Genomic DNA, 15,982 nt, shown 5'->3' on the forward strand with positions numbered 1-15,982 from the left:
TGCGATGGGGCGGCGGGCGCTGCTGGGGGGCCGGGCTCCGCTCCACCTTCTCCTGCTGTGCCACGCCTGGGCGCTGCCGCCGCCGCCGCCGCCGCGGGAGGCGCAGTCCGGTGCTGCCCGCCCGCCTGCCCGCCCCGCCGGGGCAGCTGGCCCTGCGGCTGGCGGCCTTCGGCAGAGCCGTCGTGCTCCGCCTGCGCCCCGACGCCGCTTTCCTGGCTCCCCGGTACCGCCTGCAGCGCTTGGGGAGCCGCAGGGCACCCGCACGCAGCGCGCCCCGGCGGGGATGCTTCTACGCGGGGACCGTCGATGGGAGCCCGATGGCACCGCCGTGCTCAGCCGCTGCGGCGGAGCCGGGCTCCGAGCCGCTTTCCTCCTCGACGGGGCGGCTTACGAGCTCCAGCCGCTCGGGCAGCGCTGGCCCGGGCCGCCCTGGAGGCGCCCGCATCGCCTCCAGCGCCGCGCTGCTCCCGGGGCTCCCGGTCCTCGGGAGCGGCTCCGACCGCACCAAGCGCTTCGTGTCCCAGGCGCGGTTCGTGGAGACGCTGCTGGTGGCTGATGCCTCCATGGTGAGGTTCTTACGGGGAGGATGTGGAGGTAAGGGCTGGCGGAGTCCCCCCCGTGCCCTGCCATTGCTCCATCCCTAACACCCCCCTTAATCCCTTCATCCCCCCCCCCCTCAGTTGCTCCTGCATCCCGCTCTGTGCATCCCCCCATTCGTCCCTGCATCCCTCTGTGTGTGTCCCCCCTCAATCCCTCTGTTCTCCCACCTGGCTGGGGACAGTGTTGGGGACCTTGGCTTTGTCCCCCCTTCCCTCTGTAGCTGTGTAGGGGCTGTAAATCCCTAGGGTAAAGGCTGCGGGGTTGATCTATGGGGTTTGGTCAGTGTCTGGGGACCCTTTCCCAGCCCCAGGATCCACCCAAGAGATTCTGTGTCTGCACAGGCTGGACATGGGGATGGTCCCATCATTTTGGGGTCCAAAGATGGGGAACACAAATGTCCCAATGGAAAGATGTCCCAAAGAGGTGGTTAATGCCTTTCTTCCTACAAGGAAAGAGTAATGGGCTTAACTCCTAATAAACTAGGAGCTGAGTAACGAGTAGTCCTGCTCCAGAGCCACCTGTAGCTGCCCAGCAGATGCAGGAGCATCCCTTTCCCTCAGCCATCAGCACCAAAATCGGTCCCATTCCTTCATCGTGCTTCAACTGTGGAGACCCTGCCTGTGGCCAAGCTCCACGGAGACCCCAGAGAGTGGATGTGTTGGGTCTCTGCCCCCCCACATCATCTCCAGGGCTCTGGACCACCCACTTCCATCGCAGAGTTGTTTTTCCAGCTCCCCAGCACTGCACTCCCTGCAGTGTTGGGTTGTTCGGGTCCAAATCCAGGTCCGATGGGGATAACTGCACTGCAGTTGCTCATCCTCAGCCATGGTTGGTTGAGGAGCCCTTGAAGCTGGGGAGTCAGTTGGGTTTTGGCTTTGCCATCTCAGCCTCCTTTATCCTTTCCCTGGGGCTTCATCCAGCTCCTCCGCTCCCTAATTCCAGCCCTGCTCAGATGGGGCTGGACCCTTGGGATTGCTCAACCTTGGAGCTCCAACTGCTCCAGCATCACTCCCGTTTCACCCTTTGCTTGGTCTTGCTTGCCAGGCTGGCAAAGGGTTAAGGAGTGCTGGATGCTGCACTGGGAGGCAGCCCCTCCAGAGCTCACAGCAGCCAGAAGCAGAGCTTGCCATGGAGTAATCCGCGTTTTTAAGCACCAGGCATCTCAGCAGTGGTGGGAATTGCTCTCCCTGTAGCATGAAGCTGCTCTCTGATACCCCAAAAGGGCAGGAGAAAGAGTGTACCGCATCTCCTCAGCCAGCATCTTCTGCAACCCCATGTTCTAAAGCAGCGCCCCATGGTCTACCTCCTGCCATAAACAAGGTGCTACGGTTGGGGTAGGTGCATGACACAGTTATCCAGCAGTTTGCAGTCCTCTTGGCTCCCGTTTTGCCATCATTTCTCTGTCCCCAAGAGCAGGATCTTTGTGTTATCAATCAGGGTACCTCTTAAAGGCTTCCTTCCCATCGAAGAGCTGGTTTGGGCTGGAGAGCAAGAGCCTGTTTAAGCAGTAAGGAGCAAACTTCAACCAGCAGCAAAACCAATACAAGGAACCTGCTGTGTTGGTGTGTCTTTTGTTCCTGGCACACACGTGCAGGGAGAAGCTGGTTCCTTTTAACCCAGGAGACCAAAGGCTGTCTCCCTTCTCCCCAGATACCCCCTTTTGGGAGGGACTAAAAGCACTGCTGGCTTGCTCTTGCTGGTGGTTTGGCCCTAGAGAGCTGGCAAGGAGATGGCCAAGGAGCAGCAAGGTTGAGTCAGAAGGAAGTGCATTTAGAGACTTATCTTCCCATAAGCACACTTGAGTTACCAAATCTCTATCGAAAGCCACAAACATTCTTTGTATTCCCAGTTATTTCCTTGCTTTAAGCTGGAATGGCTCAAGTAGAAGATGTGTTCAAGCATTGCGAGTCATAATCAATGCCATGCTGTTAGGAACAGGCTATTCATGCTTGCTTTCTAATCCATCTGAGCCTCATAGCTCACCTAATTTAGATAAACAGGAGCTTCATTCTACCTTCATTGGTACCCATGTAAACCGGGATGAAATGATGAAGACCCAGACATGAAACTGTGGGCTTTAATCAGTCTTCTGCCTTGATGCCTGCAGGAGATGGGTACTTGGGGTGGAATTAGCAGCAGGATGGTGCTGAGCAATAGGATCTGCGAGCAGCAGGCTGCAGGATGTGACCTGCAGTGATTGGGAAAAGCCTCTCTATATAGAGATGGGTGCGAGGCCTCAGGCTGGACGCAAGGGATAACTTGTGGAGGATCCAAAGGTGCTCGAGGGGGAAGAGAAAGGGATTGCGAGCATCACCAGCAGAGCTAAGCGTGGGTTTGAGTGCGGGAAGCTGAGGCAGGACGCGGTGCAGGGGATAATCCCTTTGGTATGCAGCAGAAAGGGCGCCCGGGCTGAGCACCTGCAGCACAGGCTGCACTTGCAGGGATGCTCTGCGAGGTTCCAGGGATGTTTGCTGAGACATCGGCATTCCCAGCCAGTTGGCAGCAGAATGGGATTCCTGTGGTGGGATTTCTCCAGTCTCTTGGGTGTGGATGCGATGAGTTTCCAAGTTTTCCTCTGCAAACATGATGGCTACGATCCCTCTTCTTTTCCCCCTTGTACTTGTGAGCAACGAGTCTGCAATTCCTTGCTCCAGGAGCTAGTACTGACTCAGGAGGAGGGCAAAACCTGATGGGTCTGGTTAAACTGGGATTCCTCACTGGAATTCTGTGTTTTCCAAGCAGATTTAAGAGGTTTTAGGTGCGGTGTTGCTACCCTTTCCTTCTAAGAACAGATGGGTGCTGCCACCTCTCCCAAACCCAGACTGGCCATCATAGTGACTTTGGAAGTGAAGCCCTCATCCCTGCCTTTTCCCTTGGCTGCTGCCCATGGTGTTTGTAAGGGAATTCTTGGCTAGGGCTCCAATGCACAGGAGGAGGCTGGCAGGGCGGCTGCTGCCGCTGTGGGTATCCAAGGCAGGCTGGGATGTGTTTTGACCAGTTGTTTGCTTAGAGCCCTCACATCTGCCCCTGGGTTTTCCTGCTTCCATCCCTCCGCGCTCCCAAAATCTCAGCGTTCCTCTTCTAGGAAAGAGGAAATTTGGGCTTCTAGGAGGAAAGGAAGGAAAATCCCAACCCCATAGAGCCAACAACCCTGTGAACAGATAAAGCAGCAGCCTCAGGTCGAGCAGTCATCTCCACAAGCGTATCGGAGGGAGGCGAGATGCTCTGGGGTGTTGCATGGGTGCTCCGTGCCGCCCTGTGCTGGGTATTAGACCATTATACCACATATATATACACACACATATACATACACATATATACCACAGTAATAGCTGGTATCTGTGTCAGAGCAGTTTCTCCCTCCCATAACCATTAGAGTTTAACCCCCCCCCCCCAACAAAACAGTTGCAGGCTTCAGCCCCAAGTGCTTCCCATGGAGGAGAACGTAAGCAGAGATTTTGCAAGCACTGGTACCAGAAAGCAAAATCCTTCACCATCACCAGGCTAAAAACAACCCCTTCGGCTCCCCACGCTTTGATTTATGCTCATGTGTTCCACTGCCCCTCTGCATGTGCTGTTTGCTGCTGGCAGCCTCATGGCAGGGCGATGCTGGTGGCTCCTAGGAGCTGTAGCAGGAGGGATATTGGAGCTCTGTAACGCAGTTGCCACACAAAAGGCATCCCCTCTCTTTCTTTTAGTGGGTGGGGGGGAATGGGTGGAATTTGCTCTTCTTGAGACCACAGAGAGCCAAGGATTGCAGCTGGGGAGAAAAGAGGTTCTGGGGACATCACCAGGCACTGGGGATGCTTGTGCCTGGCTATGGGAGCAAAGGAGGGATGCTCCTGCGGTCCTTTCTTGGTGCCTTGTCCCCCCAGGGCAGGTAAGGGGCTGCTTTTCCAGCTGTCTTTACCAGCTGGACAGAAATCCTGCCAAGATCTCCTGGGATGCTGGTTGGAAATGGCACGGAAGCACCTTGAGCAGAAACCAGTCCATTGGGCTCCCCAAACCTGACCCCTTGGCTGCCCCACAACTGATGCTGATACCCGCATCCCCAATGCTGGAAGGACACCCTGGAGAAGGCAGCGCTCCTTCCTGGGTGGCTCACGAAGCCAAAGGAGGATGGGACAAGCGGGATTCAACTCAGTTGTTGGCCAGAAGCCTCCCCTGAGCCCGGGGGATGCTATACTTTGCTTTTGGCTCCAGCTCCAAGCCCTTGGCCAAGCCAAGGCAATGCAGGTGGATTGCTGCTCTCCCCAGAGCATCAGGGTCCATCCAAACCCCAAGCAGGTCCTGCACGGCCCGGGACTGGGTATGAATAGAGAGCAGATGGTGGAACGAGTGAATCTGACCTTTTAAATCCGCACTAAAGAGCTGTTTGTTCAGTTTGCTTTCCAGATGAAGGGAAGGCAAATGGATGTTTTCCGAGTCCCTTCATTCCTGCTGCTCAAAGATCCTGCTGGATCTAACCCTGTGGATATCCCAGGGAATCTGGGGTAGGGACTGAGAGCTCCCAGGTCAAAACTACTGGGAGGGAGAGAAACCTGTAATGGGTTAGGAAAGGATGCAGCAGGATTTGCTCCCTTGGGAATGAGGGATGATCCCATAAGAGTGTCCCTGTGCTCTGGGGATGAAGCACAGATCAGTTTGTGTTTTCCCTGCCCATGGCACGGGGTTTGAATAAGACGATCTTCAGGTCCTTTCGAACCCAAACCATTCCGTGGTGCACAGCTCTGGCGCAGAGCATCCCTCTAGGATGCGATTTTAAGACGGCGTTGTGATGTTTTTAGGGAGATTCCCGATGGATTCTCCCCACGGGGTAAACAACTCCCTCAAGAGCAACCACTCCTGGGGATCTCGCCTGGGTTTCTTGCCTCGGTGGTGACTTCTCCATGACATTTGGGCTGGGACGTGAGTCATGTCGTGGACATGGGGCCAGTCTAAATAAACCCGTCTATCCAGTGCTCCCTGCCCTCGGATAATGAGCCGCGGAGGACTGGGATACATCCTGCTGAAGCAAAACATCTGTTCGCATGGAGCTGCCAGCGACGGGATCAAGTGTGGCAGAAGGGTCTAAAACAGCCCCGAGGGCCCTGGTGCAGCAAAGATGTTATTGCTTATGGGGGGGGTTCTCCCTAAAACCCTCCCTTGTGTGCTAAGGAAAGGGCATTTAGTGCCCAGCAGCATCACGATGGATGCTGCACAGAGCAGGGAACGTGTGTTCTGGGGGCAACCCAATAGCAGAGGGCTTCCAGTTTAAGCAATGGGAGCACGGGGTCTGGGGAGGAGAGGAGCCACTTTCTCTTTCCCAATACCGCATTGTGTAATAGCTGCATTTCTTTCTCCTGACTCCAAGGCTGGGAATGGGTGCCAAGCAGAGGAGGAATGTCGATGCTCTGATAAGATGTTTACATCAGCCTAAACATCACTGGCGCATTTGACATATTAAGTAATGCCTGGTCATCCCAGTGGCCTGAGCAGGGGATGCTGCTGGGACAAGGCTTGGATGGCAAAGGGTTTCAGCCCCATTTGTCAGCGGGGAGGTTGGGTTCAGGAAGTTTTATGGTGCTGTGAGGCAAGGTTAATGCTTTGGGAATATGCAAGAGCACGAATGTGAGGATTTCCTGAGGGATTGCTGGGTGCAAAGGGTTCATTGGAGGTGAAACAGTGGCTGGGGAACGGGATGCAGGGGTGGGCTCGTCCTGCCTGTCCTTCCCGCTGGCACGGGATGTAAAGCATCACGTAGCATTCCAGGCAGCACTTCATCCATCAACCCAGGCGGCTCCTTGGATGTGGTTGGTTGATGAATGAGGTTGTTTCCTCCTAACCAAAACCATGGCCCCACAGCAGAGTTTTCACCCCGGCTTTGCCCTCCCCATTCTTTCCCCACAGAACCACGTCCTGACGCTGATGTCCATGGCAGCTCGCATCTACAAGCACCCCAGCCTGAAGAACTCCATTAACCTGGTGGTGGTGAAGGTGCTGGTGCTGGATGAGGAGGCAGCAGGGCCCGAGGTGTCCGACAACGGTGGGCTCACCCTGCGCAACTTCTGTAGCTGGCAGCAGAGGTTCAACCCCCCCAGCGACCGGCACCCGGAGCACTACGACACTGCCATCCTGCTGACCAGACAGGTCATCCCTTGGGATGCTTCGGTTGGGGTGGGAAGAGGAGGAAAAGGAGGGATCCCCGCTCCAAGCTCGCAGCAACCGGGGGGTGGTTGCATTTGGGTGCACATCCGCCTGGGGATGGTGGGGTTGCTGGAGGGGGGACACCTTCCTCCTGCTTTATCCCTTCGGTGCTGCTCCCAAACAGGACTTCTGTGGACACCAAAGCTGTGACACGCTGGGAGTGGCGGATATCGGCACCATGTGCGACCGCAACAAAAGCTGCTCCGTGATCGAGGATGAGGGGCTGCAGGCAGCTTACACCTTGGCCCATGAACTGGGTAATGCATCCCTTCCCAAGGTGGGGAGGGGGGGGGGGTTCTGCTGGGAGGGGATGTAGCACAGCCCAGCACCAGCATCACCCCGCTGGGTACCACCAGCCAAGCATTAGGGAGCCTCTGGCACTGGCAGATGCTGTTTTCCACCAGCAAAAGCACTTAGAAGGGCCCAAATTGGTGCAATTTGGTGCTCTGGGTCCCCAGCACAAGAAGGATGTGGAGCTATTGGGGTGTGCCCATTGGAGGCCATGGAGCTATTGGGGTGTGCCCATTGGAGGCCATGGAGCTATTGGGGTGAGTCCATGGAGCTATTGGGGTGAGTCCATAGGAGGCCATGGAGCTATTGGGGTGAGTCCATAGGAGGCCATGGAGATGCTGTGAGGGCTGGAGCAATTCTGCTCTAGAGCCACAGGAAACCCGGAGCTGTTGCAGCAATAGGAGCTGTTTGTTATCTTATAGATGCTGTCAGATGCCCGTTCGCCTCCTGCAGCAGAGCAGGGGCGGTTTGATCTCATTGCTGCTCTTTCCTCCTTAGGCCATGTTCTCAGCATGCCCCACGATGACTCCAAGACCTGCGAGCGGCTCTTTGGGCCCCTTGGCAAGCACCATATGATGGCCCCTCTTTTCATCCACTTGAACAAGACCCAGCCCTGGTCTCCTTGCAGCGCCATGTACCTCACCGAGTTCCTGGATGGAGGGCACGGTAAGGCTGCGTTTAACAGCCTCATCACTCAAAACAGCCTCTTGCCTAACTGCTGAGGCTCTTTTCCATTGCCTGGAGGGGTGTGCGGGGTGAAGGGGAGGCAAATCAGACACAGACAGAGGCTCGATGTCGCTTGATTGATCAATGAGAAACTGAACATGTCCCAGGTGCAGTGCAGGGCTGCATCCCAAGAGCGTGACCAGCAGGTCGAGGGAGGTGATGCTGCTCCTCTGCTCTGCTCTCATGAGTCCCCACTTGCAGCACTGAGTGCAGGTCTGGTGTCCCCAATGTAAGGAGGACATGGAGCTGCTGGAGCAAGGCCAGAGGAGGCCAAAAGGATGCTCAGGGGCTGGAGCACCTCCCATATGGAGACAGGCTGAGAACATTGGGGCTGTACAGGCTGGAGAAGAGAAGCTGCGTGGAGACCTCAGAGCAGCTTCCAGTGTCTGAAAGAGGCTACAAGGATGCTGGAGAGGGGCTCTGCATCAGGGACTGCAGTGACAGGACAAGGGGTGATGGGGTCAAACTGAAACAGGAGGAGTTCAGGTTAGATCTAAGGCAGAAGCTCCTCCCTGTGAGGGTGCTGAGGCACCTTTGGGTGAGGTGCCCAAAGAAGCTGTGGCTGCCCCATCCCTGGCAGTGCTCAAGGCCAGGTTGGACACAGGGGCTTGGAGCAACCTGGTCCAGTGGAAGGGGTCCCTGCCCATGGCAGGGGTTGGAACTGGATGAGCTTTAAGGTCCCTTCCAACCCAAACCATTCCATGTGCCCTGCTCGGTGCAAGCCATAACATCAAGCCCTGATGCATCCCCAGCCTGAATCTTGTGTCTCACCCAGGTGACTGCTTGCTGGATGCCCCAGCAGAGCCCCTGCCCCTGCCTGCGGAGCTGCCGGGCCGAGGAGCCCTGTACAGCCTGGACCAGCAGTGCCAGCAGATCTTCGGCAAGGACTTCCAGCACTGCCCCAACACCACGGACGAGGACATCTGTGCCCAGCTCTGGTGCAGGACCGGCACTGGGGAGCCCCTCTGCCACACCAAGAACGGCAGCTTGCCCTGGGCCGATGGCACTCCATGCAAAGCCACTGGGATGTGCTGGGATGGACGCTGTGTGCCGCAGGATGCCCTGAAACCTCAGGTAATGGGGATGGGATTTGGGACTGACAGGCTGGACCCTTTGGGATTCCTAAACCTCAAACCTGCCATCTCCTGGACTGGCTTTGGATTTGCTTGCTTTGTTTTCTGGATATCTCTCAACAGCACCTATCATTAATCCTTTTTACTGGCAATCTTTATTCCTGGCAAGCCTATTAAATGCTGCCATGGCTTTTGCCAAGGCTGGTGTGAACCAAAAGCAAGCAGATGCAGATCTGCAATGAAATCATCACTTTTTGCCCTGCCAGGGGAATTAGCAGTGATTTCTGAGTCAGTCAGCAAAGCACTTCAGCCCAAGCTTAGCTCTGAGCACCTGAACAGACTGGTGGGAGTCAGTAATAGCTTCATAGGATCAACCAGGCTGGAAAAGACCTTTAAGATCATCAGACCATTACCCCAGGTCCACCCCTAACCCATGTCACTGAGAGCCTGAACTTCATGTGAAGTGCTCTGCTGCATCAGGCTTTGCCTGGTGACACAGGGAGGGATTTCAGCGGTGCTCCACGGGGATGGACGGGCACAGGGATGGACCCAGCAGCTTCTCTCCTCTCTTGCAGCCAGTGGTGGACGGCGGCTGGGGCCCGTGGAGCCCCTGGGGCTCCTGCTCCCGGAGCTGTGGTGGTGGGGTGCAGTTCTCCTACCGCCACTGTGACAGCCCCAAGCCCCAGCACGGCGGCAGGTACTGCGAGGGCCAGCGCGCCAAGTACCAGTCCTGCCACACCGACGAGTGCCCAGCCGATGGTAAGGACACGGATTCCCAACGCATCCCACCCCTGCTCCTCCAGAACCCATCGCTGCTCCCTTCTCCCTTAAGCATTCATATACCTGGGGTGGGAGTTCCCTTCTGCTGGGGTTGTGATCCGTTCCAGAGGGGCGCAAGGTGCGCGGCATCGCTCTGATGCTGGTGCACTCCTGTATCTCCGCGATGAGGGCAGCAGCTCCTGCAGGTTTCCCACAAGGGCATGTTTGGCCTTCCCTTGCAGGGAAAAGCTTCCGGGAGCAGCAGTGTGAGAAGTACAACAGCTACAACTTGACGGATCTGGAAGGGAACCGCCTGGAGTGGGTACCCAAGTACGCCGGGGTGTCACCCCGAGACCGATGCAAGCTCTTCTGCCGAGCCAGAGGGAGGAGTGAATTCAAAGTCTTTGAGGCCAAAGTAAGACGATAACCACCCGCTTTCAACCCGTTTCAGACCAAATGCCCTCACTGCTCCCCTGCATCTTGCCTAGGTGATCGACGGGACGCTGTGTGGACCAGAGACCCTCTCCATCTGCGTCCACGGGCAGTGCATCAAGGCTGGCTGCGATCACGTCGTTGGGTCCTCCAAGAAGCTGGATAAATGTGGGGTGTGCGGTGGCAATGGCTCAACGTGCAGGAAAATATCCGGCTCACTCAACCGATCCAAGTCAGTTCACTACCAAAAGTGCTTGGATAGGAACAGCAAAGCTCTTCCTAGGTCATGTAAAGCCAGTTTGCACCTCACTGCAGAGCTTGTTCACAGCAGTTGGACTCCAGCAGTGCTTGGCTTCCCTTCCATGCTGTTAACAGGGGTTAACATGCAAACACCCTCAGCCAGGTCACCCTTGCAACAGCCTGCTCTCCTCCCCAGGCTTTAGGGCTAACACTAGGTTTGTTTCGGAGCAGCATTACGCAAGCCAAGCAGAGCTTATTTCCTACAGTAACAGCTGGTGATGGGCTATGACCATGATGGGCAATGACCCTGGCGATGGGCTTGGTATGCCACTGCAGATCAATCTGCTGCACTGAGGAGTTTACATGTATCTCGCCCCAATGCAGTGATTTGGACGCATATTCAAGGGCTGATGTGGGATATAAATAGTTCAATAGCTTCTCCCTAGGCTCCGGGGTGAATTTCAGGCACGGAGGCAGCAGCTTTCCGTGCCCAAGATCCCCATTGCTTTGCCAAAGAGCTGAATTGAAGGCTTTTGTTGAAAAGATGGTAACAAAAGCCCAACACGTCCAATTCCATGTGGTGAGGTGACTCACGCAGTCAAATTGCATTTCCTGAATGGTTTCCTTCCAGGGAACCAGCTGAAACGGGGCTTCCACTCGCCTAGGAATTGTTTGTGGTTGACTAAAAGCGAGATTAGCATGGTAGCTCCAGCCAAGAAGAGATCCCATTAAGATCAGGGTCAGGGTGACTGAGAGCAGAGTTTGACCCGAAGGCTTTATTCCGGAATACTCCAAACCCAATTACTGACCGCAGCATCAACCACGGGGATGCATGGAAAACCATCCCAACAGTCCCACGGGCTCAGTCACGCCAGGGTGGTGCCTTATTGTAGCAGCAAGTGATGACCATAGCACGGGGTGCCAAGGGCTTGAGTGCCAAAGCCTTCCTGGTGCTGTGCTGTATCTGTTGTATCTATAGCTGTATCACCATCTGATGCTGTCCTTCAGCATCACCAGTGGTGGAATCACTGGAGAGCCAGGCTTTTAGTTCCAAACACTTCACCCATTTCAGAAGAAAGGGAATAAGGGTGGCAACTGGTAACCGTGGGGCTGTTGTTTGATTGCATCGCTCACTTTTGATGGCTTAGAACTGACACAGGGGAGACTGAGATGAGCTCTTAGGCAGAAGCTCTTCCCTGTGAGGGTGCTGAGGCGCTGGCACAGGGTGCCCAGAGAAGCTGTGGCTGCCCCATCCCTGGCAGTGCTCAAGGCCAGGTTGGACACAGGGGCTTGGAGCAAGCTGCTCCAGTGGAAGGGGCCCCTGCCTGTGGAACTGGATGAGCTTTAAGGTCCCTTCCAACCCAAACCATTCCATGATCCTGTGATTTCCAGCTCCTGAGAGCTCGGGGTTACAGAGGGGGTTACCAAGAGCTGTCCCCTGCATGGGTCTCCTCTTAGTAAGCCCCGGACACTAACCGTGTCCCTTTGCCCCGTGCAGATACGGCTACAACGACATCGTCACCATCCCCGCTGGGGCAACCAACATCGACATCAAACAGCGCAGCCACCGAGGGGTCCGTCACGATGGGAACTACCTGGCCCTGAGGACCCTCGAGGGCAAGTACCTGCTGAATGGAGACTTTGCCATCTCAGCCATGGAGCAGGACATCCTCGTGAAGGGAACCATCCTGAAATACAGCGGCTCCATGACGACCCTGGAGAGGCTGCAGAGCTTCCGACAGCTCCCGGAGCCGCTCACGGTCCAGCTGCTGACCATCGCCAGCGAGGTCTTCCCACCCAAAGTCAAATACACCTTCTTCATCCCCAAGGATGTCCCTTTCAGCAAGCAGAAAGGCAAAGAGAAGAAGTCGGCCAACATCATCCGCCCGATGCTGACCTCCCAATGGGTCCTGGGCGACTGGTCCGAGTGCTCCAAGACGTGTGGCTCCGGCTGGCAGAGGCGGACAGTGGATTGCCGGGATATGGAGGGCCAAACCTCCTCTACCTGCGACAGAGCCCTCAAACCTGAGGACATCAAGCCCTGTGGTGACATCCCCTGCCCGCTCTGGCGCCTGGGTCCCTGGTCCCCCTGCTCCCAGACCTGTGGGGAGGGCATCCGGATGCGCAACGCCTCCTGCATCGACTACACCGGCACAATCACTGCCCCGGAGAGATGCAGCTCACCAGGGCCACCACCGGCCACTGCCACCTGTGTGCTGCAGCAGTGCTGAGCACCGCACCAGCACCGCCGGGGCAGGACAGTGAGGGTGCTGTGAGCTTGTTTAACCACTTTCCAGAGGTTCATCCCCATCCCATCCACGTCTACCTCAGAGGGGGGAATAACGGCAGCAAAGTGGGGAGGAATCACTTCTTTTCCTTTCTCTTTTACCTTCCAGCTGGCTGCTTGCAGGCCAGTTGTAGTTTAAAGGGAAAATAGGTGTATCTGTAGGGTTTTTCCAAAGAGCTTTTGTTAAGTACGGTTGCAGACTCTGTTTGTAAGGATTTGTTGCTGGGAAAGAATGTGGAATCTGGCTTTGCCATCGCCCTGTCCCAGCTGCAGGTCGAAGAGGTCCAGGGTGGGCGGCTTTGCTGATAAAGTTGGGATCCCTTTGCCAAAGGGTTGGATGGGGTTGCTGTCCCCTCCCTGCAGCAGTGTGGGTGTCCTTGAGCACGAGGAGCATTTTATCAGCTCTGGGTTTATCTGGGAGATAACTCGCTTGGCTGGGAGCGGGAGGGAGCTGAGGGAAAGATCCTGGCGTGCATTAGACAGGACAGGGGAAGCGGTGGGGATGGTTTCTGTCGGCTTTATAGCCTAAACGCGACAAAGCTCTGTCTCTAGATACCCCCATCATTGTAGACTCATAGAATGGGTTGGGTTGGAAGGGACCTTAGAGCTCATCCCTGCCATGGGCAGGGACCCCTTCCACTGGAGCAGCTTGCTCCAAGCCCCTGTGTCCAACCTGGCCTTGAGCACTGCCAGGGATGGGGCAGCCACAGCTTCTCTGGGCACCCTGTGCCAGCGCCTCAGCACCCTCACAGGGAAGAGCTTCTGCCTAAGATCCATCCTGAACTTCCCCTGCTTCAGTCTGAACCCATCACCGCTTGTCCTATCACTGCAGTCCCTGATACACAGCCCCTCTCCAGCATCCTTGGAGCCCCCTTCAGACACTGGAAGCTGCTCTGAGGTCTCCACTCAGCTTCCCTTCTCCAGGCTGAACAGCCCCAATGCCATCTGCAGAGCTATTCCTAGAGCTGTGAGCCCGTGCCTCGATTTCCCCAGCTATGAAACCAAGGCTTGATGACACTGATCTGGCTTGCAGGGCTGCCCAGAGGGTTAAATCTGCAGTGCTTTGACTGTGAAATGCCCATTGTGATGCCCCAGGTTCTCCCACCCTTGGTTTTCAACCCCCTGCATGCTCATATCCTCAGCTGGCTTTGATTTTGGAGGTATTTGCTAACCTGGCTTGCAGTAGGGATGAGCTCTGGATGAGTGATTTGGTATCCCAGGCTCCTTTCTCAATGCCCCTCACCTATAACCCTGCCTTGGCTCCCATTGAACATCCAGTTGGATCAGCCTTTTTCTGATAGGGAGAATGGCTGAAGGAGAGGACTTGAATGTGCAGTGTCTGAGCTTCCCCATGTGCCATTGCAGAGGGAATCCTTTCTCTTGTCTCCTTTGCCTGTGCTCAGCTCATGGGAGACCCAGGCAGGTTCCGGATAGGATTGGGGGTGAGCCACTTCCCAAAGCCCTACCAGAAACCCTACCACCTATTTGAAACCCCAAGTGTTCAGCTCTTATCTCCTATAGGGGATTCCTATTGAAAGCAAGGAGGCCACAGCAAGGCTTGGGTCTTTAAGGGAAGAGGAACACATGAAGTCCAGCTGCAGCGTTTGGATGCAGAGCTGTTTGGGCTGCGTTCAGAGCCACCTTAGGGCAATGTTCTGTGTCTGCTAATTAATCTTCAGGAATGGAAGCCCAAATAGCTGGATGCTAAAGTCACGTAGCCTTGTAGGGTTATTTTCCTGCTCCCCTTGGAGTCTGTGAGGGTTTCAGCTCCAAGGCCAGCGTGTTTCCTCTCCAGTGTTTAGGATGGGTCAGGAGTTTCAGCCTGCGATGGTGCCAAGGAAAACGTCTGTATTTATCACACAGGAGTCGTGCACGCCAAGGGGCTCTTCCAGTCTTGTTGTTCTCTATATTCCCTGCACGGTCACATAGCTGGAGCTTCCTAATCCCCCCCCTGCCGTGGGCAAATCCAGCAGGGAGGAGGATGGGGACCCCGTTGGGAGCAGGAGGACTGCAGGCAGCGATGCCTGGTTGAGGTTTGGGGTCTGGGTGATGGTTAGTGGGATTCCTGCCCTTGCCTTCCAATAGAAACACGTAGCCTTTAAGCTGATTTAAGACAAAGAGGTTATATATTAGGATATATATATATGTGTACATATATGTTTCCCTTCAGTGAAGGATTGTAGCAATGTACTGAGCCTCTTGTGTTAGGTATTTATTATGAGTCCCTGTTCGGTTTGTACAGTGTTTTAAGATGCTGCTCCCACATCCCCACTCCACAGCCCGCAGCAGCAGTGGAGAGGGGAAGTCTTTGCTCCTCATTTAACCACTGTGGTACATGGCTGGTGTCTCCCTCCTCCCTGCTGCATCCGTATCAGGGTGCCATTGCCCACCGAGCTGCGGAAAGCGTAACAAACCCAACCAAAACGAAGCTTTGGACTTTCATGTTTAAGGGAGGGGGGGGGGAAAGGGTGATTTTCCAGTTTTTAGCCTTTTCTTTGTATTTGGGTTTACTTTGGAAACAGTCTGTTTGTGGCTCTACCTTCACCCCTTCAATAAAGGATTCCCTGCCTCTGACCTCCCTGCGTTTGCCTCTGGTTGCACTACTCTCAGGATAGATGTTTCCGTGTCTCCATCCCAAGAGGAATACCTTAAATCTCCCTTTCCCGTAGCTTATCCATCCTTCAATAAAGGGTTAGTTGGCTTTTAAGACGCCAAACCAAAACACGATGTGACAGAGGAGGCAAGAATGATTCCCTAGATGTCTTGCATTGTGCCTGGTTTGCAGACTGCTGATGAGCACCGACCTCCTCTCTGTATGTGCATACATATAGATAATTCTTCTGCTAAGAGGACATAAAGCCTAAACAGGGCTAAACCAGAGGGGATTCTGCCCCCTTCCCTTAACTCTACAATAACCACAGAGAGTAGGAACTTGGTGTTGTCTCTCTAGGCCCTCTGAAACACAGGATGGCTGGAATCTGGTGTATGCCAAGGCAGGATTTGGAGCTACCTTGCTGGGCTCATGACAAGGTAATTCGGGTATCTTTGCTTGAGTCAAGCAGGCTCTGCTGCTACATGTCCTGGGTGAAGGCACAGCCTGATGCTGAACAGCACCTATGGTTTATCTCCTATATATTGGTGATTTCCATCCTCTAATGGAGGGAGAAAACAATGCTGCCATGGCAGAGGCTGTCCGGCTTCAGCCCCATGGGAGGGCAAGGGGAAGGGTTAACCCATTGCTGCGGGATGTGTCACCACGTTAATGGGCACACAGATGCCACCCTATTTATAACCAGGTGTGACACTCATGTTACCTGACTTCCCTTGGCAGCCGTACAGGTTCTGGCTCATTAGGGCAGCAGCCTTGTCCTCCCACCTTTCCTTTCTG

The 15,982-nt window shown here is 55.2% G+C and overlaps 1 protein-coding gene across 1 annotated transcript; it reads left to right on the top strand.

The window, feature by feature from the left end:
• Nucleotides 1-4: 4 nt before the first annotated feature.
• On the top strand, nucleotides 5-15,168 carry ADAMTS8 (ADAM metallopeptidase with thrombospondin type 1 motif 8). The gene is given in 13 exon segments (XM_065697114.1): nucleotides 5-106; nucleotides 108-309; nucleotides 312-499; nucleotides 501-575; nucleotides 577-594; nucleotides 6,490-6,729; nucleotides 6,911-7,043; nucleotides 7,576-7,743; nucleotides 8,579-8,877; nucleotides 9,452-9,635; nucleotides 9,878-10,050; nucleotides 10,124-10,299; nucleotides 11,806-15,168. Coding segments are annotated over 13 exon segments (2,691 nt in total). The 3' UTR covers nucleotides 12,539-15,168.
• The last annotated feature ends 814 nt before the right edge of the window (nucleotides 15,169-15,982 follow it).

Source organism: Lathamus discolor, chromosome 17 (genome assembly GCF_037157495.1).
Source record: "Lathamus discolor isolate bLatDis1 chromosome 17, bLatDis1.hap1, whole genome shotgun sequence".
Classification (NCBI taxonomy): Eukaryota; Metazoa; Chordata; class Aves; order Psittaciformes; family Psittacidae; genus Lathamus; species Lathamus discolor.